Genomic DNA, 27121 nt, shown 5'->3' with positions numbered 1-27121 from the left:
CCAGTGCAGTGGAGGGTGCGTCTGATCGGCTCCTTAATGCTTCCAGGCCTAGACCTCTTCCAGATCCCAGTCCCAGTGGAGGAGGAAAGTCAACAGCCGCAGGAAGGTTAGGGAGAACTCCCACCGATCAGGCGTCCCCTCGGTAGATCCTGATGTTCGTACCAGGCTGCCCTTGTTCGCTGCGAAGAAGGAGGTATTGCGACAATGCTTCTCTTCTTCTTCCTCACCTTCGCCTAGAAGAGGATGGAGCGCCTCGGATTCTTCGCGACCGCTGAAGAGAGCTGGAAGGCCTCCGGCGCCTTTCCTTCCAGCCCGGAAGTTTTTCCAGAAGAGCCGGAAGTAGAGATCAAGAAACCCAGGATGGAGCAGGAGTTCTCGCCTCATAGTAGGCTTCGAGCCTCTTTCTCCGGTGGAGGATTTTGCAAGATCTCCAGCTCGCAATTCTTGCTGGACTGCAAGCGCAGATTTTCGGCGCTGGCGGGCTCCTTGGCAGGAGGAACGCGTCGGAAAGACGTCTCTCTCCCTGTCAAGAAGTCTAGGATTCCTTCGCCTGTGTTACCGTCTCAGTCAGAGTCGGTTCTCTCTCCTGTATCAGCGGATGGAAGGAGGCGCCTCTTCCCTCGGCAGACGCTTGTCGTCTTCCAGGCGTCAATCGCCCAAGAAGCTTTCTCCTGGTGACTACATCTCTCCAGTAGGAAGGGATCTAGCGCCTAGTAGGCGTTTCGTCTAAAGACAGGCGTACAGCCTCGTCTTCTCGCTCATTCCGAAGATCCTTCATTCTCCGGATAAGAGAGCCTACTCTTTGATGGATTCGTCAAGAGACAGGATCTCGCCTTTTGTTAGGCGCCTTGAGCCTAGTAGGCGCTACTCCCCAAGTAGACGCTCTCCCGCTCCCAAGCGTGGTGCGGAGGATAGGCGTTTTTCTCCTGATAGGCGCGGCTCTCCTTTTTAGCCGCTCGTCAGGACAGGCGTGTAGAGCCTGAAAGATATGTCTCTTCTGGGAGACTACCTTTTGAAGAGACACACTAGTCTGGATCGAAGTTTGGTGGAGCATGGTAGACGCCGGTCACCTAGTAGGCGACCTTCTCCAGGGCTTCGCTCTCCTGTAAGTAGGCGCCAAGAGCCTAGTAGCGTTTCGCCTCATGGAGGCGCAGCTCGCCTGGCAGCCGCTCTCCTTTGAACAGTGGCGCATGGATCCTGAGAAGCGCCTTGAGCATAGTAGGCTCTCCCTCTCCTAGCAGGCGCTCCCCGGTTTGGAAGCCCGGAATTCTAGGAGTAGGATTAAGGATCAAAGAGCACACACTCATCAGAGTAGGAAGGACTCATTCGAGAGGAGCTCTCAGAAACTTTGGCTTCCCCTGATAGGCGCCAGTCTGCTACTAGACACACTCTGGACAGGCGCACTTCTTTAGAGAAGGCTAACGGCCCTCGTTAAAGAAGCAGAGGGTTCTTCAGTGGATGAAGTTGAACCTTCAGAAGAGGGATTTGGTGAAGGACTCGTCAGTTTCGTCCTATAAGATCCTTACAGATCTCCTTCTTCAAGAGTTTGGAGACTCCCTTACTCCCGTCGCTCCTCCGTCTCCTCTCTCTTTATTCTCGACTTCGAAAGAAGACGAAAGTTTCCTCTTGTGTGAGGAATGAAGCCAACCATCTCAATGAAGAAGGCTTTGAAAGTTTTTGGAGGTGATTGGCTGCTTTCTAAGGAAGAGAAAAGGGAAGACTGTGTTTTCTTTCCCTCCTTCCAAGCTACGGGCAGACTGGGGTTTTGGTACGAGTCTGGAGAACCACTAGGCCTGGGTCTTCCTTCATCGGCGGATGCGGACTTCTCTTCTCTGGTAGATGCAGCACGACGCTCGGCTCTTTGTCTGCTAAGACTACCTGGGCTATGAACGAGCTTGACCACCTGCTGAAGGGAATGTTTAGAGTGGGTTCTTGGAAGTCTTCAACTTCCTTGACTGGTCTTTGGGGTCTTGGCTAAGAAGACTCAGAACCCGGATGCTATTTCGCCAGAAGATCTCAAACAGTGTTCTAACGTGCATTGATAAAGCAGTTAGAGATGGATCGAGCGAAATAGCCTCCCTGTTTGGAGCAGGATCCTTAAGAAGAGATCAGTCTTCTGCTCTTTTCTGACTAAGTCTGTTTCGCATGCCCAAAGAGCCTCTCTTCTGTATTCGCAGCTCTCGCCTCTGCTATTTCCGAAGAAGATAATACAGGACATCTCAGGATCTATCTCTGCGAAGGCGACTCAGGACATGCTCGCGCAGTCGGCACGGAAGCCTAGGACCTCCTTCCAGACGAAGACGAAGAAGGAGACTCCAGCTAGACAGGAGCCCTTTCAGGGGGCCCTCCTTCTAGAGCCTCTACCTCGAGAGGTAATAGACCTTTCAAGAGAGGTTAGATCCTTCTCACGCTCTGCCAGAGCTAAGAAGTAGGGAAGTAGTCCTCCAAACACCAGTAGGTGCCAGACTTCTAAGATTCTCGGAAGCCTGGCAAAGAGAGGAGCGGACAACTGGTCCCTCTCGATTATCTGGAAAGGATATCGATTCCTTTACGGAAAGACCACCGTTGACAACGACTCCGAGGAGTTGGTGGCAGGTACAGGGATCCCATCATGAGCCTTGCTTTAACACAAGCAGTGGAACAAATGTTCGAGAAAGAGGCTATAGAGCTAGTGAGCGACCCTTGCTCAGCGGGCTTTTACAACCGCCTTTTTCTAGTTCCAAAAGCCTCAGGAGGATGGAGACCGGTTCTGGATGTAAGCGCCCTGAATTTCTTTGTAGAAAAGAGGAAGTTCGCCATGGAGACGACATCCTCAGTGTTGGCGGCCCTTCGGCCAGGGGACTGGATGGTTGTCCCTAGATCTTCAGGACGCTTACTTCCATGTGCCTATCCATCCTTCTTCAAGGAAATACCTCAGGTTCATGATGGAGGAAGGATATTCCAGTTCAGGGCTTTGTGCTTCGGCCTTTCAACAGCCCCTCAGGTCTTCACAGGCCTAATGAAAAAGTAGCAAGATGGCTACATTTGGAGGGAGTCAGAGTGTCCTTTACTTGGACGACTGGCTAATCAGAGCCAAGTCGCAGAAAAGATGTGTGGAGGACCTACAAAAGACCCTTTTCATGGCAAGTTCTCTGGGACTTTTGGTGAACTTTCAAAAGTCTCAGTTGATCCCCAGTCAAGATCGTATCTATCTGGGGATTCGGATGGCTTCTCTGATTTTCGGGCTTTTCCGTCTCCAGAAAGGATAGCCCTAGGGTCAGAGAAAGTCAAAGCCTTCCTAGAGAAAGAAGTATGCACAGCGAGGGAGTGGATGAGTTTGTTGGGGACACTCTCTCGTTGGAGCAATTCCTTTCTCTAGGAAGGTTGCACCTCAGACCTCTCCAGTTCTTTCACATCGAAAATGGAGGTGTCGTTCGCAAAACCTAGAGTTCTCCTTCGAGATCTCAAGGGAAATCAAGAAGGACCTCTCTTGTGGGCCAACCCTCTCAGGTTTGCAGAAGGGATGTCCCTTCACATTCCGAACCCCAACCAAGTGTTGTATTCCGACGCCTCGGAAACAGGTTGGGGAGCACGCTCGGCTCAAGAGAAGTGTCAGGCACCTGGAAGAAGGAACAGGTGACCTGCACATCAACAAGAAGGAGCTGATGGCGGTTTGGCTACTTTGAAAGCTTTCGACCCCGCCCCACGTCCTAGCTTCAGCAGTACAGATCAACTCGGACAACACCACGGCCCTGGCTTACATCAGGAAGCAGGGGGGGACTCACTCTTTCTCCCTGTACGAGACAGCAAAAGAACTTCTGCTTTGGGCAGAGCAAAGGAAGATTTGTCTCCTTACCAAGGTTCGTACAGGGAGAAAAGAACGTCAGAGCAGACCTCCTAAGCAGAGGAAAGATCAAGTCCTGCCTGCAGAGTGGACTCTTCACGAGGATGTTTGCCAGGACCTGTGGAAGCTTTGGGGCAAGCCTCATATAGACCTCTTCGCCCACAGCCAAGAATGCGAGGATAGCCAACTACTGCTCTCCGATATCGGACCCGAGGGCAGTGTCGATAGACGCGTTTCTACTAGAATTGGAAGGGTCTAGGCATGTATGCTTTTCCTCCATTCAAGATTACTGGGAGAGACTCTAAAGAAATTTGCAGAATCGGAGGCAGCAAGGATGACGCTGGTAGCCCCGTTCTGGCCCGCACAAGTATGGTTCACAGAGGTACTGGAATGGTTAGTAGATCTTCCGAGAACATTACCACAGAGGATCGATCTGCTCAGACAATCCCACTTCGAGAGGTATCACAAAAACCTCCCGCTCTAGATCTGACTGGCTTAGACTGTCAAAAGTTTGGTCAGAACGAGAGGCTTTTCTGCAAGTTGCAACGGCTATCGCAGCAGCAAGAAGGCCTTCTACCCTTAGAGTCTACCAATCGAAGTGGGACGTCTTTCGGCGATGGGTGTAGGAACCATCACTTTTCCTCTTCCAGTACCTCTGTGACCCAAATAGCAGACTTCTTACTTTTCCTTAGGGAAGAAAGTGGATTGGCGGTATCAACCATTAAAGGCTATCGTAGCATGCTATCTGCAGGGTTTAGGCACAGAAACTTAAACATTTCAGAAGATAAGGACCTTCATGATCTAATAAGATCGTTTTGAAACATCCAAGAAGGTTTCTCCAGGGATTCGAGTTGGAATCTGGATGTAGTGCTACGTTACCTGAGGTCCAATAAGTTCGAACCGCCTCAGTCTGCCTCGTTTAGAGACCTCACGAAGAAGACAATTTTTCTCATGGCATTGGCTTACGCAAAGAGGGTTAGTGAACTCCATGCACTAGAATGGAAATGTGGGATTCAGAGGAGATGCAGCTATCTGTTCGTTCCTTCCTTCGTTCTGGCCAAGAACGAGAAACCCCTCAAATCCTTGGCCTAGGAGCTTGCAGTACAAGGCTTGTCTGCATTAGTAGGCGAGGAAGCAGAGAGGTCGCTTTGCCTCAGTACGAAAGTTTAAAATTCTAATTCTTACAGAGAAAGAAAAAACTTAAGGGCAATGATGTCAACCTTTGGTGCTCTGTAAGAGATCCAAGGAGGACTATTTCGAAGAATGCGCTTTCTTTCTTTATCAGAAGCCTGGTGAAAGAAGCGCATGCGATATGTGATGAAAGTCAATTCAAAGTTCTTAAGGTCAAAGCTCATGAGGTAAGAGCTATTGCCACGTCATTGACTTTTAACAAAAACATATCCCTGAGTAATATTATGAAGGCAACATTCTGGCGTTGCAACTCAGTCTTTGCAAACCACTATCTGAGAGACGTCAAAATTACGTATGAAAAGTGCTTCGGGTTAGGCCCGTACGTATCGGCGGATTCGGTGCTGGGGCAGGGAGCTGAGACATATCCTTTGTAGTATATTTTTCCCCTTGTTAGGTTGTAAGTTTTTGGTTGTTTGAAAGAACATGCGGGTAGGCATGTTTTTCATTTCGTAGTCTCTAACAATGATTAGATTGGGTTAGGTGATCGGTTTATGTTTGAGCTCCTTGCAATGATAGTTTAGGGTTCTGTCATATAAGTGGGCGAATCCCCGTTGACAGATCCTGCTCGGATTCTATCAAGTAAGCGGATAACCAAATCCCTTTGATAGACCCAAAAGAGTCTGTCAGCTGTAGGTCACGCCCTCGCTGAAGCTCTTAAGGCAACGCAGACTCATAGACAGTAACTACGAAGTCTTCTGCCTAAACAGGTAAGAACCAAGGTTGTATTTACATCCTACAACTAGTGTTGTTTTCCCCTTTTTTCCATATTTATATTGCTGTCTCTTTCCCTCCACCAAGGGTGTCAATCAGCTAAGTATATATCTGACAGGAAAGTTCATGTACAAAAATGTTATTGTAGTATACAATAAGGTTTTGTACATACTTACCTGGCAGATATATACGATTGATGGCCCGCCAGCCTCCCCTCAAGGAGACCGGTGGAAGGAAAAATTCTGGCTGGAAAGGGAGATTGGTTCTTACAGCCGCCACCCAGCGGCGGGAAAGGTAGATCACCTGACCTACCTGTCGCGTGTGCCGCGAGTTTTGAATTCTGTCGTGACGTCAGAGACGTATAGCTAAGTATATATTTGCCAGGTAAGTATGTACAAAACCTTATTGTATACTAACAATAACATTTTTGTTTAGGGTTTGCGTGAATGAAGGATGTAAGGTGAGGTTGCCGAAAGCTTCGGTAGACCCTCACACGGTTTGCATGAAATGCAGGGGGAATGAATGTTCTTTTGCTAACCCTTGTAGTGAATGTAAGGGATTGAATGAAGAAGAATATAAGGCTCTCTCTTCTTATGTTAGGAAGTTGGAACGTGATAGAGTGCGTAAGGCTTCCTCTAGAAGTTCTAGTAGATCTAGAATGAGTGAGTTGGATGTGGATCCTAATACTAACGTAGAATTAGAACCTTCTTCCCAAGTTGCAGCCCCTGCTCCCCGCACCGAAGCCGAAGATTCGCCTTCGGAGGCGGCAGCTCTGAGAGCCACGATTCTTTCTATGGATCAGAAGATTCGTCAGTTGGAAGGTAAGGAGAGTGTTAGTGATCAGTGCAGTGTCCCCAGTGTTGTGGAGGGTGCGTCTGACCGGCTCCTTAGTGCCTCTAGGCCTAGACCTCTTCCAGACTCCCAGTTCCAGTGGAGTAGGAAAGTCAAAAGCCGCAAGAGGGCTAGGGAGAACCCCCACCGGTCAGGCGTCCCCTCGGCAGATCCTGAAGTACACTCCCAGGCTGCCTCGGATCGCTACAAGAAGGAGCTCCTACGCCATTGCTTCTCCTCTTCGTCTTCTCCCTCTCCGAAGAGAGGTTGGAACTCCCCGGATGCGTCGCGCCCGTTGAAGAGGGCTTGGAAGGCTCCCTGCAGTCCTTTGGCTTCTAGTCCGGAGGTTTTCCCGGAAGAATCGTCGGTGGAGGCGAAGAAACCCAAGAAATCCTGTGATCGTTCTTCTTCTCGCTCTCCTCGCTCTGCGCCTGCATCCGAGAAAGAACAACAAGATTCTCCTACGAGAGTACTCGCGGGACTTCAAGCTCAGATCACGGCGCTAGCAGATTCTTTAGCAGTTAGATCACGTAGGAAGAAGGACGTTTCTCTTCCGATCAAGAGATCTAGGCGCCGCTCTTCAGAGGATCGTTCTCCTTCATATGGGGAGGTTTCGTATGAAGGTAGGGGCTCACGTGAGCGCCCTCGCTCTCCTTGCTCTCTTTCAACTGCAAGGCGCCAAACATCGGTAGGACGCTCTATGGAGAAAGAAGTTTTTTCTCCAGATTGGATTCCCGCTCCCGGTAAGCGCACTGCACCTGCTCATCACGCTATTTCTTCAACTCCCTCGCGTGGGACTTCTCCTCAGCAGCCTCAAGATCCTAGAAGGCGCCCTTATACAAGTAGGCGTTCTTCTTCCAGATGTCGCTCTCCTCGAGTGTCGGATCGTGACTTCTCTCCTTACAGGCGTCAAGAGTCTGGTAGGAGTCGTGTGCATGATAGACGGCCTGCTGTTAGCCGCTCCCCGCAAGGTAGGCGCCAAGAGCCTACTGCACATCGATCTCCTAGTAGGCGCTCGTCTCTTTTAAGGCGTCATACTCCTGATTATTCTCCTCGGGGCAGACAACAAGAGTCTTTCAAGCGCCCTTCTCCGTGTAGGCGCTCTCCCGCGTTCTAGGTGCACACTCCTGACCGTTCGTCTCTTGGGACACCAGGAATCTCGGAAGCGCCCTTCGCCAGGGTAGGCGCTCGTTAGCTTTGAAGCGCCCTTCTCCTGGAATGTACCCTCTTGTTTAGACGTCAAGAGTCTCGCAAGCAGCCTTCTCCTAGTAGGCGCATTTCGCCTGCCAGTCGAACTTCCGTTGATCGTACTCAACTGGACAGGTATGGAGAGCCGTTCAAGCGCTCCGCTCCCGATAGGCGCTCTTCTCCTCAGGATAGACGCAAAGAGTCTAGCAGGCGCTCGCCTCCTCGTAAGCGCCCTGTGGATGTTTCCAAGGATTCTCGAGTAGGAGCCCTACTCTCCTTCTGCTGAGGTTCCGTCTACCTCGAAGAGGGAGTCTCATCGTAGACAACCCGGATCTTCTCATCGTTCTCCAGTGGATGTGAACTCTTCTAAGAGAGGGCGTTCTCCAACCTCTCTCTCAACTCCTACTAGGATCCCTTCGTCACCTAAGGATCTAACGCGGCTCGCCTCGACAAAGACGTCCTAGAAGATTCGGATGAGGAACCGAACACTTCTGCTGCTGTGTCTTCTTACAAGAAGCTTACAGAGCTACTTTTGCAAGTTTTGGGGATTCCCTTACTCCTACGGCTCCTCCTTCTCCTCACTCACTTTTTTCAACGGCGAAGACAGCGAAGAGTTCTTCTTGTGTTGAGGATGAAGCCAACTCTTTCAATGAAGAAGGCACTGAGGAGTTTTGGTTCCTGGATGGCTTCCAAAGAAGAAGCGGGGAAAACGATGTTCGCTTTTCCTCCTTCGAAGTTATCAGGACGCTCTGGTTTCTGGTACGAAACAGAAGAGTCCTTAGGATTGGGTCTACCGTCTTCGGCTGATTCGGATTTTTCGGCGCTGGTAGATTCGACAAGGAGAGCTGCCCTTAACTCTGCTAAGACGACTTGGGCAATGAGTGAACTGGATCACATGCTAAAAGGCAATGTTTAGAGTGCTGGAAGTATTTAACTTCCTTGATTGGTCGTTGAGGGTCCTAGCCAAGAAAATTGAAGTGCCAGAGTCATTTTCGCCAGAAGATCTCATGTGTGTTTGTCTTGTATGGACAGTCGGTAAGAGACGGAGCGAGTGAAATCGCCTCCCTGTATGGGGCCCGGGATCGTTGAAGAAGAGGTCTGTTTATTGTTCCTTCTTAACGAAGTCGGTCTCCCATTGCCCAGAGGTCTTCTTTGCTGTTTGCTCCCCTGTCTGCTCAGTTGTTCCCTAAACATCTAGTGCAGGACATTTCGAGATCGCTTTCGGCTAAAGCACCAGGACCTTTTGGCACAGTCGGCAAGAAAACCTCGCCCTTCCCTTCCCTACCAAGGCTAAGAATGGAAAAGTCAAGTGTTCGAGAACCCTTTCGATGGGCGTCTTCCTCAAGAACCTCTACGTTTAGAGGTCGTAGACCTTCAAGAAAGGGGTAAGACTTTCGTCAAGTCTGTTAAAGCCCCCACCCCAAATAACTTGCAAGTCCTTCAAACAACGGAGGGCGCCAGATCTTAGAGTTTGCAGAAGTCTGGGTGGCCCAAAAAGGGGCGGATCCTTGGACCCTTTATATTTGAGGAGAGGTTACCTCATCCCTTTCGTCGAAAGACCTCCTTGACGACCATCCCAAGGGAACTGACGGCCAGGTACAGAGACCCCATCATGAATCAAGCTCTCCATCTAGCAGTAAATCAGATGCTGGAGAAGGGGGCTATCGAACTAGTGACAGACCATCGTTCATCGGGCTTCTACAACCACCTTTTCCTAGTTCCGAAGTCCTCAGGGGGATGGAGACCGGTGTTGGACGTAAGCGCCCTGAACTTCTTCGTAGAAAAGAAGAAGTTCACGATGGAAACGCCTTCATCAGTGCTGGCAGCACTTCGTCCAGGGGACTGGATGGTTTCCTTGGATTTACAGGACGCTTACTTCCACGTACCGATCCATCCTTCCTCGAGGAAGTTTCTCAGATCATGATGGGGGGAAAAATTTTTCAGTTCAGGGCTCTGTGTTTCGGCCTCTCGACGGGCCCCTCAAGTGTTCACAGGGATTTTGAGGAATGTGGCTCAATGGCTTCATTTGAAAGGGGTGAGGATATCCATGTACCTCGACGATTGGCTAATAAGGGCCAATTCAGAAGATCGTTGTTTGAAGGACTTACAAGTAACTCTAGAATTGACGAAGGCGTTGGGACTTCTCGTCAATTTCAAGAAGTCGTCACTAATTCCCGAGCAAGAGTGTGTGTATCTCGGGATACAGATGAACTCTGAGTTTTCGGCTTTTCCCCTCTCAGGAAAGGATAGCCCGAGGATTCGAGAGAGTAACAACCTTCTTAGGGAAAGAAGTATGCACAGTGAGGGAGTGGATGAGTCTGCTGGGGATGCTCTCCTCGCTGGAGCAATTCGTTTCCCTAGGAAGGTTGCCACCTGAGACCACCGCTCCAATTCTTTCTTCATCGGAATTGGAGTCGTCGTTCTCAGGATTTGACGTTCTCCCTGTCGTTATCCCAGGACGTCAAGAAACATCTCTTATGGTGGACAGATCCCAACCTCTTTGCGAAGGGACTGTCTCTTCAATCCCAGACCCCCAACCTGGTGTTGTTGTTCGCCGCGCGTCTGACACGGGGTGGGGGGCAACCCTGGGAACCAGCGAAGTGTCAGGTACCTGGTGGGGGACCAGGTAGCCTGGCACATCAACAGAAAGGAGTTGATGGCTGTGTGGTTGGCTCTGAAGGCTTTCGAGCCCAAAGTCAGAAGATCGGTAGTGCAAGTCAACGCGGACAACACTACAGCTCTGGCATATATCAGGAAACAGGGGGGGACGCATTCCTTCTCCCTGTACGAGACAGCAAGAGACCTTCTGTGGGCAGAAGAAAGGGGAATCAAGCTTCTCACCAGGTTCGTGCAGGGAGAAAGGAATGTAAGAGCAGATCTCCTCAGCAGGAAAGATCAGGTCCTTCCCACAGAGTGGACCCTTCATCTGGATGTATGCCAGAGCCTGTGGAAGTTATGGGGCAGGCCACACATAGACCTCTTTGCCACGTCAAAGAACAAGAGGCTGGATCCCTACTGCTCTCCGATATCGGATCCAGAGGGCATTAGCAATAGATGCTCTTCTTCTAGACTGGAGCGGACTCGACGTCTACGCGTTTCCCCCCTTCAAGATCCTGGGGCTAACCATAAAAAAGTTCGTAGAGTCTGATTCAACGAGAATGACCTTAATCGCTCCCTTTTGGCCGGCCCAAGAATGGTTCACAGAGGTACTGGAATGGTTGGTGGACCTTCCAAGATCGCTCCCGCTAAGGAGCGATCTACTCAGACACCCCACTTCGACAGGTACACAAAAATCTCCTCGCTCTCAGTCTGATGGCTTCAAACTGTCCAAAGTTTGGTCAGAGCGAAAGGCTTTTCAGCAACAGCTTGCTAAAGCAATCGCAAGAGCGAGGAGACCTTCCACCTTGCGTGTATACCAGTCAAAGTGATGTCTTCAGACGTTGGTGCAAGAAGAAGAACATTTCCTCTTCCAGTACCTCTGTGACCCAAATTGCGGATTTCCTTATTTTCCTCAAAGAAGAATGTCATCTTGTTGTGTCAACTATTAAGGGATTACCGCAGTATGTTGGCGGCGGTATTTCGGCATAGAGGATTAAATATATCCGATGATAAGGACCTGCATGATCTTATTAGATCATTTGAAACCATTAAGCGTCCTCATGTGGTACCGAACTGGAATCTAGACGTAGTTCTACAATTCCTTGGATCGTCTAGATTCGAACCTCCTGGCTTAGCCTCTTTCAAGGATCTGACGAAGAAGACTATCTTTCCTTTTGGCCCTAGCTACAGCTAAGAGGGTGAGTGAGCTCCAAGGCTATTGAGGGCAATGTAGGGTTTAAGGAAGATTCTATGGTGTTCGTTTCTTCCAGGTTTCCTTGCAAAGAATGAAAACCCATCACGCCTTGGCCAGGAGCTTTGAAGTTCGTAGTATCTTTTCTAGTAGGGGAAGAGCCTGAAGAACTCTTTGCCCTATGAGAATTATGAAAGTATTTCCATTAAGAGGAAGGAACAACAACTTAAAGGCTAATCAAGATGTGCTTTGGTGGCTCCGCCCGTAAAGGACCCCACTCGGCCCATGTCGAAGAATGCTCTTTCTTTTTTCTGAGAACCTTATTACAGAGGCACATGTTGCCTGTAAGAAGAACATTTTAGAGCTACTGAAAAGGGGAAAATGAAAGCTCCACGAGGTGAGAGTTACATGCAAACTTCGCTTTGCATTCGAAAAATATGTCTGTGCGGAACTTGATGGAGGCGACTTTTTGGAGATGCCAATCGGTTTCGCAACCACTACCTACGTGATGTAAAAAATCACATATGACAAATGCTTCGCCTTGGGTCCTTTCGTATCGGCGGATTCGGTGCTGGGGCAGGGAGCTGAAACTTATCCTGTGTAAATTTTTTATATGTTACCCTATATTTTATATTGGTGTTTTTTGGTTGTTTGAAAGAGGTTGCAGGAGGCACCTCTTTTTGTCGTAATATTAACCCATTGTATTTTGGTTAGGTGGTCTGGTGGGTTTTGGCTCCTTGCAGAGGTAGTGGTAAGGATCTGTTAGGTAAGCGGACAAGGTCCCTCTAACAGGATCCGACTTGGATTCTACCACAATAGGGGATCACATATCCCAGTGGTAGATCCGAGAGTCTTTCAGCATCAGGTCACGTCCTAGCTGTAGCTCTCCAGGCAATGCAGACTCAGAGACCAGTATCTATGAGTCTTCATCCTGAAAAAGTGAGAAACCAGGTTTTTATATCCTACAACATTAGTTGTTTCCCGTCTTACCTGTATTATTTAGCTGTCTCTTACCCTCCACCAAGGGTGCCAATCAGCTAAGTATATATCTGTCAGGGAAGTTCATGTACAAAAATGATATTGTTAAACTACAATAAAGTTTTGTACATACTTACCTGGCAGATATATACGATTAATGGCCCACCCAGCCTCCCCCTCAGGAGACAGGTGGAAGAGAAAAATCTGACAAGGCAAACGGGAGTGGTTTCATACATCCGCCACCCAGCGCGGTTGTAAGGTAGACCACCTGACCTACCTGTCGCGTGTGCCGCGAGATTTGAAATTCTGTCGGGAACGTCGGAGACTATAGCTAAGTATATATCTGCCAGGTAAGTATGTACAAAACTTTATTGTAGTTTAACAATATCATTTTTTCTAACTATACAAACCAGAGTTCCTTTACATATAGGCCCACCTCATGCCACCCCTCACTCTGTTCCTGGGCCTAAAGCAAAATGGAGTGTTTACATCCAGTCAGGCGGGACTCCTGACCAATGGACAGGCAGTCTCTTCCTAACTACCTTCTTATTAAATCTTACGACCAGTCCAGCTGGCGCTGAAAGTAATTCCTTGGGTAAAGAACCTCAAGTTTATAGTTAGGAAAAATACAATTTACTTTCAAGAATTGTGATATTTGCCAAAAAGATCTTAATAAATGCCTGTCATTTCATTGAACTTTCTCAGCTTATAATTTATATTTTTTCTTTTTTGTAAATCTCTATATTTCTTTTCAGTATGAATACACCAGAAAATAAAGCAGTCCTACAGGCACCTGTTCTGGGGTGCACTCTTGTAGTGGAGCATCTTGCACCAGGAGGGACTGTTAGGAAATCTGTTTCTCATCAGCAAGTGAAGCTTATCTTGGGACGTAATGAGTTTCGGTAAGTAGCTCATGCTAAAGTTAAGTGCAATTGTGTTTTTTTTTTTCATTTTGATTTCCAGCCAATTTTAATATGCATGTATGGCATTGTATACTTTGATTTCGTGCCATTTTTTTCCAAGATGATGTTTGGTAAATATATTAGGTTTTCAAACATCTAACTCACCTGGTAGTTATATATATAGCTTACGTCCCTGACGTCACGGCAGAAATTCAAAACTCGCGGCAATCGCCGATTGGGTAGTCGGGTGCACCACCTGTGCGCCCTCTACCCAGGTACGTAGAACCGTTCCAACTATTCCTCAGATCTTCCCTGCCGCCGCATCGGTGACGTCGTTGGAAGTTCGCTCGCTTGGCCCGTGTTTCTTCACAGTTATTTGGGGAAGTACACTTTGGCCTTGGCTTTCGCTTGTTGGGTACATGTGGATCATCTTAATAATGATGATGGATCATAATGAATGATGATGATAAGAATGTTTGATTTAGAATATTATTGCTTTGACTCTTGCTTATCCTTGATCTCTCTTTTGCATTTTCCAAACAATGTCTGACTCTGCTTCGAGAGTAAGAATGTGGGTGAGAGGATATAATTCTCGGCTTGCTAAAACCTCAATAGATCCTTATTCTATCTATATCAGTTAAGAATAGTCGTAAGAGGCAAGAGTGGTGAGTTGGATGATATGAGAAAAATGTTTTCTTTTACCTGAATGTGACTGGATATTATTGCTATGTGCGAAAGTTTGAAAATAATAATAAGATTACGAGAGCGAAGAGTAGTATGTCTCGCTCTCCTATAAATATTCAAGTGATCATATTGATCCTGCTTCCGTAGTAATAGTTCCTATTCCCCCTACTGATACAGGTGTTTGTCCAACTTTAGAGGACATGATAACGACCATTCAAGCCCTTAGAAAGGCCACTGTAGAAACAGGGAGAAATCATGGTCGAATGTGAGAGATCTTAAAATCACAAGTTACAGTGTTAAAATCAATGCAAGTGTAAGTGCAGTGGAGGGTGCGACCGCTTGGACCTGTCGTGCTCCTAGTCCTAGACCTCTTCCAAGCTCACCAACCCCTGTGAGAAGGAAAGTCGACCGACGAAGGGAGGCGAGAGGCTTTAGCTCCCGAGCGGCCGTCTCCTCGAGCGTACCTGTTGACGATGCCCAGGACGCTCACCCTTGCCATTGGAAAGGCGAGGTTAAAGTGTTTTATCCGTCGTCTGACGACACAGTACTCAGATGAGGCTGGACGCTAGGCTTCATAGGCTGGACGCTAGGCTTCATAGGCTGGACGCCAAGACGCCAAGCGTCGAGAATTGTAGGCTGCAACTCCGGATCTCTTTGTTTTCGGATACTTGCTCTCCTGCCAATATAAGACGCAAGATGTCGCACAGGCAGCCGTCACCTTTGGCAGGAGGTAACGAAGTATCGGACGAAGAGAGACTTTCGGTGCTTGTTGCAACTCCTGACCGCTCCCCTTTCGACTCCGATGCTTGCTCTCCTTCCAAACTAAGACGCAAGGTGTCGCACAGGCGGCCGTCGTCTTTGATAGGAGGAAAGGAAGTATCGGACGATTGGATGCCTTCAGTTCATTCTCCACCTCCTCCTGCGGTTTGGCATTCGTCTTCAGGACGTTCGCCTCTAGCCAAACAGGATGAAGAGAGTGATATTGATGTTGCGGCTTCCCCAGTCTGTCCCCAGCAGCAGGAAGCATTCTCCAAATCGGTCTTCAGCCCCCTGGGTGGATCGCTGGACCGCAAATATTCCTTACTGCAAGACTTGCAGTAGAAGCTCTCCTAATTAATGCAGTCTTGTCAGCCTGCTACAAGCAAGACAGCATACGTCAAAAGCTGGGACGAAATGCTGGACGCCAGGACTTAAAACGTCAAGGTTCTCAACACCTAGACGACAGACGTCAACATGCTGGACAACAGGACGCCGAGCGTCAAGAGCCTGAACGCCAGGACGTCATGCCTCTAAAAGCTGGACGCCAGGACGTAGTGCGTCAAGGTTTTTTCAGCACCTAGACGACAGACGTCAATATTCTGAGCAACAGGATGCCGAGCGTCAATAACCTGGATGCCAGGACGTCAGGCGTCGAGATTCTGGACGCCAGGCGTCAAGATTCTGGACTCCAGGATGCCAGGCGTCAAGATGCTGGAAGCCAGCTGGACGCCAGGACGACAGGCGTCAAGAGGCTGGACGCCAGGACGCCAGGCGTCAAGATTCTGGACTCCAGGACAGCAGGCGTCAAGATTCTGGAAGCCAGCTGGACGCCAGGCGTCAAGATTCTGGACTCCAGGACAGCAGGCGTCAAGATTCTGGACTCCAGGACAGCAGGCGTCAAGATTCTGGAAGCCAGCTGGACGCCAGGCGTCAAGAGGCTGGACGCCAAGACGCCGAACGTCAAGTAGTTGAATAGCAGGACGCCAAATGTCATGAAGTTTGATACCAGGAAGCCGAGAGTCAGGATTCTTGACGCCAGGACACTGGCAGGCGTCAAGAAGATTCTTCGGAAGCACCAACGAAGCATGACATCGCTACGTCGGTTATGGGTCGATCAGAAGAAGGGAAGGATGACCCCCCTCCCTCTCCTTTTCGTCCGATGAAAGACTTTTCTGACGAAGAGAATCAGAGAGATCTACAGCCTTTGTCAGGCTTGAAAAGACTTATGAAAGTTTTTCACTGGAACTTTTTTCCGGTAAAACTTTGTTCCAGCTGCCCCTCATTCCCCTCCCACGTTTCAGAGTTCTACTTCGAGAGGAAGGGCAACAGAGAAGTCCGACTTTACAAAGATGGTGTTATCACGCTCTCCGAAGAGAGCGTTGAAAATTAGGAAAGAAGGGATGTATACGAAGAGGGACCAAGGAAAGACATCTTTCTCATTTCCTCCGGCCAGATTAGCATCCAGATCTAGCATCTGGTATGATACTGGAGAGGCTCTCGGTCTGGGAGTTCCCGCGTCTTCCCAAGGAGACTTCTCGAGTCTTGCGGACTCTTCTCGTCGGATGGCCATGGGAAAGACAAATGTTTTTTGGTTACCTCTGAAATGGACAACCTCCTCAAAAAGTTTTTTTTTTTTTTTTTTTTTTAGAGCTTTTCGGGTATTTAATTTTCTAAGACTGGACTCTGTGATCTTTGGGGAAGAAAATAGAAACCTTCAAGTCTGCTGATACAGAAGAGCTTGTTCACCTGATGTCTTGTATTGACGAAGCTCTTCGAGACGGGTCGAACGAACTGGCGGCTTCTTTCTCTGCGGGATCCCGAAGTGGAGAATCCAAATGTGTTCTTTCCTTTCGAATGGGGTCACACCCATTCAAAATGCGGAACTGCTGTTTGCATTGGACCTGTTTTATGCGCTCTTTCAGCACAAGAGTTGGTGAATTGGGTCCACTCTGCCTTAGCCCAAAAGGCCACGCAGGACTTAATATCGAGAATCTCCAATAATTGTTTTTTTTTACGATAATCGGGTACCTCGCTGAATGCTCGAATTCCTGGAATTAATAGCGTTTGCAAGAAGAATTGCTACTGAAGTAAAGAATATCTCTCAGTAGACGACCAACCCTGGAATACAAAAGCGAACATCCAGTTTGGCTTGAAGCTTTCCTTAAGGGAAGACTTCTCCTTCACTCTCTTGGCTAGAGAAGGAAGGGTTTAGATTTCCAATCCTTATTCTCATTCCTCGAAGGGAAAAGAATTTAGGATGGAAGTCGTTATAAAGAAATCTACAAATATACGCCGTATATTACCCTCGAGACATGATTCTGTTAAGCAGTTGAATTGTCCGGGGGGTAGTCGCATACCGTAGTTAATTTCTACGGTTTGTGACCGGGAGACTAATATCCTAATAAAACTGCAACTCGGGACTGTCTGTATCCCAGGAGTTACCAGTTTCGATTTTTAAGATACTAATGGTATGATCATGACAACACCACCTCAGTTTTTTGTATTTACCGAAATTCATTTCGTTTAAATATAATTGCTCAAGCATAAGAGATCCCTTTTTTAACGCTCGATTATTCTAGCCGAACGCATTCCTTCAAGGAATGGATTCCTGGCAACTCAGGATAGCTAGAGAGCAAGGAATAACTGATTAGGGTACTGCAGAAGACACCCCAGTACTAGCTGGCTCTCCGTGATGCACGCTCTCGTTATGTCTCTCTCCCCTACAGTCATTGACTACCGAATTTTTTCTCTGTCCAACAATATCGGGCTTAGGTCTCTGATTAACAAGAGATTATTGAAATATGAAGACACCTTCTGCATCCCCTTGGATATTGCGAGAACTTTCAACAGAGATATATATTCTAGACTTTTTCATCTTTATGTTTACCGCACGGTAACAGAAGTCTTTACTAGTCTCCCACTGCATCACATTGCGGGAATGCAGAATGTTTTTCTGCAGACATCTGAGTTTGTCTTTATAATATCTTTTATTCGGAGGGGTGCAATTGTTCATTGTTCACCCCGAATTGACAGATATATACGGAAGACATAGCCTGCTCCCCGACCTGCCAGCTCTACTTCCATATGATCAGCCCACGAGAAGTAGTACTTCCCTGTGTTATTCATTACTGGAAATCGCTCCGCTTTCATTACAACAACAATGAAATAGCTGTTAGCGTTTTCAGTCCTTTGTAAGCACAGGTTCAGAATCTTGAGAATCCTTCTCTCGATTCGGCTGTGAAGACGTAGGTTGCACACACTTTCCACCTTAGTCTTCAATGAAACATAGTGTTGTTTTCTTCTTAGCTGAGATTCAACTACTATGAGAATATCTTGCCATTAAGGACCTCGGTATCTAGAAGGCAATTGACTTTCGCCTATTGGGCACATGCCTTAAGAGAATCATCACTTCGTTAAGAGATTCACCACCTCGCCGTCCAGCATCAGTGACAAAAATAGACAATTTGTGGATGGTCTCTCGCATAACCCTTTTAAAAGGCAAAGATCACGTGACTTTCTCGGATGCTTAGACAACTTGCCTCACAACGCAGTCAATTGGCAGCTGTCAGAGCGCCCGAGTCAGTTAACGGTCTACGCTGTGGACTTAATAGGTTGTTCCAGAACAATCATTACTTAATCCTAATAGATTGTCCCAGTATCCATACCATGGACACCCCCATGGAGTGTCGCTGTCTTATGTCCTATCCATTGCCGAGAAGAAGAATCTTCGCTGCAATAGGATAGGAGAATAAGAGACTCTTCGCTACAGACTTTAAGAGAAGTCGTAACGTTACAACCTCAACCATTAAGCGATACATAACCAGGTTCACAGATGTCTTCAATGACAGGAACTTAAACGTGTCTGAATATAAAGATCTCCAAGACCTTCTCAGATCCTTCGACACTACTAATCGAGACTACAGTCCCCTCCAGCATGGAATCTGGACGTAGTCCTGAAAGTTTTCTCATGAGTGATAGGTTCGAAACCTTTATAGGAAAACATCATTTTTAGGACCTCACCATGAAAAACTCTCTTCTTATTAGTCCAGCAACAGCGAAAAGTCAGTGAAATGCCTTCAGCAAAGCTGTAGGTTTCAGACAGGGCAATGCTATCTGCTCTCTACAGCGGGGTTTTCTAATGAAGAACGAACACCCTTCTCAGCTCTGGACCAAATAGTTCTAGATTCCAAACCTGTCGGATCTCTCGGGTAAGGAAGTAGAGAGAGTTCTTTGTCTGGTAAGGGCCCTGAGGCATCATCTGGAAAGAACGAAGCATTTACGTGACCATTCAGAGGAACTTTGGTGTTCTGTTAAAAAGCCCTCTCTGCAAATGTCAAAGAATGCGCTATCCTTTTTTATAAGGCATTTAATCAAGGAAGCACATTCAGCATGTAATGAAGTGGATCTCAGGCTACTGAAAAGTGAAGACTCATGAGGTTAGGGCCGATGCAACCTCTGTAGCTTTTAATCAGAATAGATCCCTTCAAAATATCCTGGACGCAACCTTTTGGGGAAGCAAATCATGTTGGTTGACGCACTATTTGGGGTGGGGCAAGTGCAAACTCTGTATGAAGACTGCTACGCGTTGGGACAGTTCGTAGCAGCTCATCCAGTGATGGGACAAGGGTCTACCCCTGAAATCCCATAACCCAATACCCTTGTTCTTACTTTGGGACTATTTGGTATTACAATCATTGATCCTTAGTCAGGTGGTCAACTTGTTCCTTGGTAGCGCCCGGAACAAGGGTATTGTAGGGAGTCTAGTCACATAGAGGTTTAACCGGTTGACAGTCTCCAAGAGGTCTTCAGCTCCCTGAGTGGATCGCTGGATCTCATAAGGAAAGCAGACATAATGAATCAGGATATCATTGAAGTTAGCTTCCTTAACAGGTACGAACCCGTAAGTTTGTTTTGATTAACTCTTATGTCAGTTCCAACGATGATAGCTGTCTCTGACCCTCCACCAAAGGTGTCAATCAGCTATATATTAATACCCAGGTGAGTTAGATGTTTGAAAATGTTATTTTCATGATAAAATAAATTTTTGAACATACTCACCTGGTAGTTATATATAATTAAATTCCCACCCTCCTCCCCTCTAGAGACTATGGGCATGGAAGATCTGAGGAATAGTTGGAACGGTTCTACGTACCTGGGTAGAGGGCGCACAGGTGGTGCACCTGACTACCCAATCGGCGATTGCCGCGAGTTTTGAATTTCTGCCGTGACATCAGGGACGTAAGCTATATATATAACTACCAGGTGAGTATGTTCAAAAATTTATTTTATCATGAAAATAACATTTTATATCTTGTGCATTGCCACTAGTATTTTCATTTTTGAGATAAGAATGTCCTTATTATCAATCTCCTGTATGAGTTAGAATGCAATGTTTCTAGACAAACACTAACCTTCAGTCTTTACTTAGGATGTAGCTTCAAGTGCAAGTGGAAATGGCCATGCAAACATATTGACAAGGTAGTTAATAACTAACAGGTGGAGGAAACCTTACCCACCTGTCAGTCTGCACTCTACTTTGCCTCTGGGCACCATCTATGTATATATGGTGTTTGATATTAATATTAAATTCAATTAATATACAAACCCACTTTTTGTGATAGCCTTTATAGCCACCTTTCTACCTGTGTAAAGAGTCGGCGGCAAAGGTAAGCCAACAATTTATTTACATTCTCTCGCCCTTTAACGTGAGGACGAGATATGTATTTAACGTGAGGATGAGACATGTATTTAACGTGAGTGATATTGATCCTGTAATGAGACATGTATTCATCCAAAAATTACGCTTATGCTTGGGAATTACCTAGGGGAACTTCAGAGGTTTGTCCTTGTTTTGTTTTTATGGTAATTTCTCTTCTCCTTCATCCTTTCACTTACTATCGGATGAAGGTAGAAGAGGGAGCGTGTGATGTTGGTGTTTGGGGATCTCCTCTCACTTCGGAAGGCGGTGCCCTGGGATGCGAGAGGAGTATCCTTATTACTTTAATCATTTTTTCCTTATTTTACAGACTAACATTGGTGATTGTGTTTACAGCAGTATTGGTTGGATAGCTCTTCGTATTGGTTATCCTAACCTTGGAATTGTACCTGTGAGTCGTAGCATGTTGTGATACCAATCCTCAAGTGTGTGTACTGATCCCCTGCTGTTAATCATATTCATTTACCACTACTACCCGGGAGTTACGTCACTGGACGAAGCTACGCACTGCCCTGTGATGTTTATCTATTCCTGAGGGTAGAAGTCTGGCAGAATTTGGAGGAATCGAAGAGGAAGAGAGTTTGTCAAGTGTCGTCATCCTCCTCTTCGAGATCATCATATTTTCCCCTTTGACTCCTAAGGCTTTGCCATAAAAGAGAAGGTGGTCTTCCCCCCTAAGAAGTCTTGTCACAGGACTTCTAAGGGTCTGTCTTGCTCCGGTGAGACAGGTGGGTCTTCCACTGGTCCTCCCGTTCCTCCGGGAATGGGGCCCGTCTCTCCTTCCTCACGGAAGAAGACAGGGACCATGGAGGTACCAGCGGTGGCTGGTACCTCCTCTCCCGGCTCCAGAGGTTCCACCTCTGGACTGGGAACCGTCTCGGCCACTCGCAAGCGAGCGTCACCGATTGTACAGTCACCTACGGGTGAACGTGCAGCTATCCAGACTGCTGAGTACGCTCACCATCAAGACCCAGGCATGGAGCGGAAGGATGGTCAGACCGGCGATCGCTCACGCAATGATCGTCCGTTACCCAGGGTTGATGTGACGTTCCCGTGGGACCGTCCACACAGAGACTGATGGAGGCTGCCCATCCAGCCCTCTTGAGAGGTTTCAGCCTCGACGGGGACTTGGACGAGTCGGAGGACGGTATTGGCTGTCTCCTGTCAGGTGCACACTCAGCCCCACCCAGACGACGTGACCGACCAGTCTCGGTGGTGGCAGACGCTTCACCTGCCATATGAGTTTCGTAACCACCCTCGAGGAAGCGTTCTCTCCACAGCTGCTCCGTCAGGCCCTCCTTCCCAGGTTGCGCTGGGGCCTGCTGCTTCGGCAGCTGCTGCAGCCCTGTTCTGGATGGGAGAACTTTCTGCCGTCCTGAGGAAGTTGGCGAAGAAGAGGAAGGTGACGTCGTCATCTTTTTTGTCTTCGTCTTCATCGTCGTCTTCTGCTGCCTTCTCCACTTCTCCTCCCAAAGCTCCCCAACTGTGGAAGAAGGTGGTCTGCCCCCCCCCCAGTCTTGCACAGAGACTTCTAAGGGTCTGTCTCATTGTTCCGGTGAGACAGGCGGGCCTTCCTCTGGTCCTCTCGTTCCTTTGGGAACGGTGCCCGTCTCTCCTTACCCAGGGAAGAGACAGACCGGGACCGTAGAGGTACCAGCCACTGCTGGTTCCTCTGCTCCTGGCTCTAGAGGTTCCACCTCCGGACCAGGAACCATCTCGGTTGCTCTCCAGCGAGCGTCACTGAGTGTACGGTCACCTGCTGGTGACTGGGTTGCAAGGGTCCAGGCCGCTGAGTACGCTCACCGTCATGACCCAGGCACGTGGCAGAAGGATGGTAAGAGTTGCCCAGGTGACTCTCACCAGACCGGCAATCGCCCGGTATCCAGGGTAGACGTGACGGTCCCATCTGACTGTACATGAGTCGAGACTGGGAGGAGGTTCCCTAGGTCCTCGGGCACAGCTTCAGCTGCTTCTGGGACTGTGATGCGTCGTGAGGATGGTGCTCGGTCTCACTGTGTTGGTGGACGCTACCAGTCACCCTACTGTTGATCACACCAGAGTGATCGGACGGTCCGCACGGCTGGTAGCAGTTCCCCTGACTTGAGACCGACACTACCATCCTCGTTCCAGCTCTTCTCCGCAGGGAGATCGCTGGTCCAGACCTGCAGACCGGTCATCACTGTGGGTTGGTGATCACCTGCAGCCCTCTCCGTCCACCGGTTCTGCCGGTAGACAGAGTGGGAGCGTCTGATCTGCCTCACCTGTCCCTTCAACCTCCTTGGCAGGAAACACCGGGAGGTATCGTAAGGAGTGTGCTTCTCACGGTTCAGCCACAAGAGCCTATGTGCCCAGATCGGTCTTAGGACCAGACAGGTCGTACGCTCAAGTGATTAGAGGAGATCATGGAGGGGCTTGAGAGGATGATGACACTTTCCCAGACTCGCGGAGTGACCATCACCGCTGTTCGTGCGACGGTCCCGCTGGACCGCGCACGCAGAGACCGGTGTGGGCTCCCACTTCGGTCCTCTTGAGAGGTTTTGGTCTCAACGAGGACTGGGACGCGTCAGAGGATGTTATCGACTCTCTCCTGTCAGGTGCATGCTCAGCCCCACCCAGACGACGGTCTCGGTGGCAGCAGAAGTTTCGCCTGCAGTAAGAGAGTTTCGTAACCCTCCTCGGGAAAGCATTTTCTCCAGATGGTAACACTTTCCTAGACTCGCAGAGCGACCATCACTGCAGGTTGATGGCTGCCCATGACTCACTTCTCCTGCTGCTAGTTCTGCTAGCAAGGTGAGTGAGAGTGTCCAGTCTTCCTCCCCCATTCCCTCTCCTTCCTATGGCTATGCCGGGAGGGGTGAGGTGAATGGGAGGGATCCTGCAGAGCGCTCTCTGTAGGATTCAGTTTCAGTGGACTGCGTTCTTGGAGGGACCTTCGGGTCCTACTGGACGTACGTCCACGTTGTTGAGGAAGGATCTTGCTCGTTCCTTCTCAATTTCTATGGGAATTGAGGAGGACCACCACCCGATGATCGTCTGACAAAATTTGGGGGGTTTCGCTGAGCGCTTAAAATTCTTCGGAATTTCTAGCTCTCTCCAAGTGTTTCTGTCTTCTACAATCTGTAAACACTTGGGCGAGACCCCGGTCCAGAGTGGGCGAAACGAGAATTCCTGATAATTGTTACTACGATAACTGGGAATCTCGCCAAATGCTCAAATTCCTTGGAATTTCTGGTGTCTCAGTGTTTTGGTTTTCCTGTAATTTCCAAACACTGTCGAGAGACATTCCCGGTAATTTTTATTACGAAACTCGGGAGTCTCGCTAAGCCACTAAATTCCTTGGAATTTCTAGCATTCGAAGGGTGGTTTGGTTTTCTGAGATTTCCAAACACTCGGGGAACAGGTATTCCCGATGATATTACTTGTGGAAGTGCTGCTGCTGAAGGAAGAGTGTCTCGGGAGGGGCTCAGCCTGGATGGACCTGACGGTCTGTTGCCTCAGTACGCGGTCACCCCCGAGATACAGAGAAGAACAGGCAATAATAGTCAATCCTCCTCTCTTTTTTTCCCTTTACTTCCTGGTTATACCAGAATGAACAAGGAATTAAGAGGAATTCGGTGGAGTCTACTCGGAATTTGAACCCAAGAGACTATGTTTTTGGTTCAATCCTAGGATCTTACCAAACTTATGTCAATCCATTCAGGATGGATAGCACCGAGAGTTTGAATGCCTCTCCAGTGCTACTGCTTTGGAAACATCTAGTTTGGCTTGAACTAGTCGTCTTTTGTATCCTGTTATCACCATAGAAGTCTCCCTTCGGGAAAACCTCACCTTTGCTCTCTTCCCCCCTGATCCCAACTCCTTGACGAGGTGGGGGGCTTAGGGATCCACTGCAGAGAGAGTATGCCCCTTTATGCCTATGCTCTTTGCTGTGGATCCAACTGAACATTGGGACCTTTAACTCCTTTAGTCCTCTTCTTATAAATTTTCCCCTTTCCCTTCTTCTTCTTTCGTTGACGACCTTGGCATGATTTTGGACATTTGAATTGACTGCTCTTTTAACTTGATGGAGGGTGGAATTGGACGGCATGCCACTTCACCCGTAAAACTAAAGTACCTGACGTGATTGAGCGATTTGTAAATTTTTATGTCAAGCCATGCCCGCAGTGCTGGGCCCGATCTCATGGGACTGACGACCCTTAAGGCATTGTGGGTATGGCGTATATCCAGGTGAGTGTCCCAGGGCAGTTACCACTGTGTAACATTATTGCTCCTCCCCCAGTTGGGCCTCCTTGGTGAGAGGGACCTCATCCTGGACGAAATTTACAATTTTATTTTATGGAAAATTAAAAAATACCCCCACGACTTCTGGCACGGATTTGGACCATTCTAACGGAAGCTCAGATCACAAAGACCAGGTTGGTATTAAAACATTAATACCATATACTAAACCTAGGAAACTTCAGTACCGGCATGACCCAACCTTGACTCACTTTGACTCCCTCTTTGGGAGTGGAAGTTGGTCAAGGTTTCTAACTATGGAAGCAGAACAAAATATCGGCCTTGAAATTAGAAAATTTTTTACTAAATAGACATCCAACGGCAGAAATGTCGTTCAGAAAAATAAGAGAGAAGACTTGGTTATAGAAGCCACAAGCACAGCCAAGACTATTTGTCTTTAAAAATTATAGATTCTATTAATGTTAAAATGGAGAAGCATGACAATATGAACAGCATTCAGGGTACCATTGTACTTCCTGATAACAACGACGAACCAATTCAATAAGAAAATACTTTTAGACTCGCTCAAAAAGAGATACCCCAAGGTTGAGGATTGCGAAGTGTATGACATGACAAGTAGAGAGGCAGTAAACAAGTAGTAAAAATAGCAAAAAAAAATAAAATTTGAGGGTTCAGATCTACCTCAAAAAATAAAAATTTTAGGACAAAATATTTAGAGTTAGACCCTATATACCAAAGCCACTGCAGTGTCAAAATTGCAGTAAGTATGGACACACAAGAGAATTGTAGGAATGGTCCGGTGTGTGCTTACTGCGGATCTACAGAACACGCCACCAATGGAAGTGCGGTGACCAAAATGTGTAAACTGTGAGCAGAACCATCATGCAAGATCCAAAGAATGCATGTATTACATATACAACACGGAATTGAAAATGTTAAAAGAAAGAACAGGCATGTCTATAGCTGAGGCTAAATTAGAATTAAAAGTGAGAGGAATTCAAGATCCTGGCCAAGAAAACATACATATTCTTCTATAACAGGAACAGTATGAAACAAAAAAACATACAGATAGAAGTAACAAGATACAGCAAAGTAGGTCTGAAGAAGTTAGTAATATACAGGAAAAAACTAAGATAGTAAAGAATCAGGAAACAGGTGCTAGTGAATTGGATGATAATCTATCAAATTCATTTGACGTGTTAATGCAAATAGAAAACACAAGAAGATACTACCACAGAGGTGGAAGAAGGAAGTTGTGATGTACCGAAAATTAAAGAAAAAAAACGACCTTTGGAGAGAACACCACCAAAAACAAAGAAACCAACTATAATTAGAGAAACATCAGTCAAACCAAAAACCAAAGATATGAAGAAAGAACAAAACAAAACAATAAGAACATACCTTTATCTCCTAAAATAATAATAAAACCTATGGATGCAGAGATCCAAAACACCAAAGAAGTGGAGGAGAATCATACCATAGATGATGGTGACTATGCCAAGGGTGATGAGATTACTCCATCACCAATAATTGTACAATAAGAGCAAATAAAACAGTAGATATACATGACAACATATGTGGCTGTATGATTGCTTCATTGCATTGTACAATGAAAAACAAAAACCAAAAAATATAACAAAAGATTGCTTAACAAACATTATAAGAAATTTTATGAAATATAGAAAGAAAGAGGCCACCGATTTAAACACCCATGAAAAAGGATGTATGTGTATTGAGCACTTAAAATATTATAAAGATAAACAACTGAATGTGGTAAATAAAATTTTAGAAAAATTCAAATTGATGATAATACAAAAAAAGAAGACAAAACACGACCGATGTAACATAATATTTTCAAATAATTATATTATACAATGGAACGGTAAATGGTTCTACAGACCAGATTACACCTGGGAGAAGTACAAAGGTTATTAAAGGAATATGAACCCATGATATTATGTTTACAACATGTTAATAATACAATACCACAATAGGTAAATATACCTTAATTATCAAACATCAACTGGGAAGAAGAAGGAAATTTAGGTACAGCCATATATGTTACAGAAACAAAGTATGTTATGACAAAGTACCTGTAAACATTACTGACCTCCAAATATCAGGTATTAAAATTCGAATTAAAAACGATAATTTTATAATATAAATAATTTATACAACCAAACCAAATAAACATTACGATATTTGATAAACTTGGTTAGAATTTGTTAAAAATGCCAAAGAACCTATTATAATAATAGGGGATTTTAATGCTCACAACCCAATATGGGATTGTAACTGTTCAAACTCAA

At 47.0% G+C, this 27121-nt stretch overlaps 1 protein-coding gene across 1 annotated transcript in view; it reads left to right on the top strand.

Annotated features, from left to right (window-relative positions):
- LOC135215279 (ATP-dependent DNA helicase PIF1-like) overlaps positions 1-27121 on the top strand; it is a 167145-nt gene that overhangs the window by 19362 nt on the left and 120662 nt on the right. The window contains exon 2 of the mRNA XM_064249824.1: positions 13268-13414. Within this exon, the coding sequence (XP_064105894.1) occupies positions 13269-13414 (146 nt within the window). The 5' untranslated portion in view covers position 13268. The remainder of the gene's footprint in view (positions 1-13267; positions 13415-27121) is intronic.

The sequence above is a fragment of the Macrobrachium nipponense genome, chromosome 5 (assembly GCF_015104395.2).
Source record: "Macrobrachium nipponense isolate FS-2020 chromosome 5, ASM1510439v2, whole genome shotgun sequence".
Taxonomy (NCBI): Eukaryota; Metazoa; Arthropoda; class Malacostraca; order Decapoda; family Palaemonidae; genus Macrobrachium; species Macrobrachium nipponense.
This window is presented reverse-complemented; position numbering and strand designations above follow the sequence as displayed.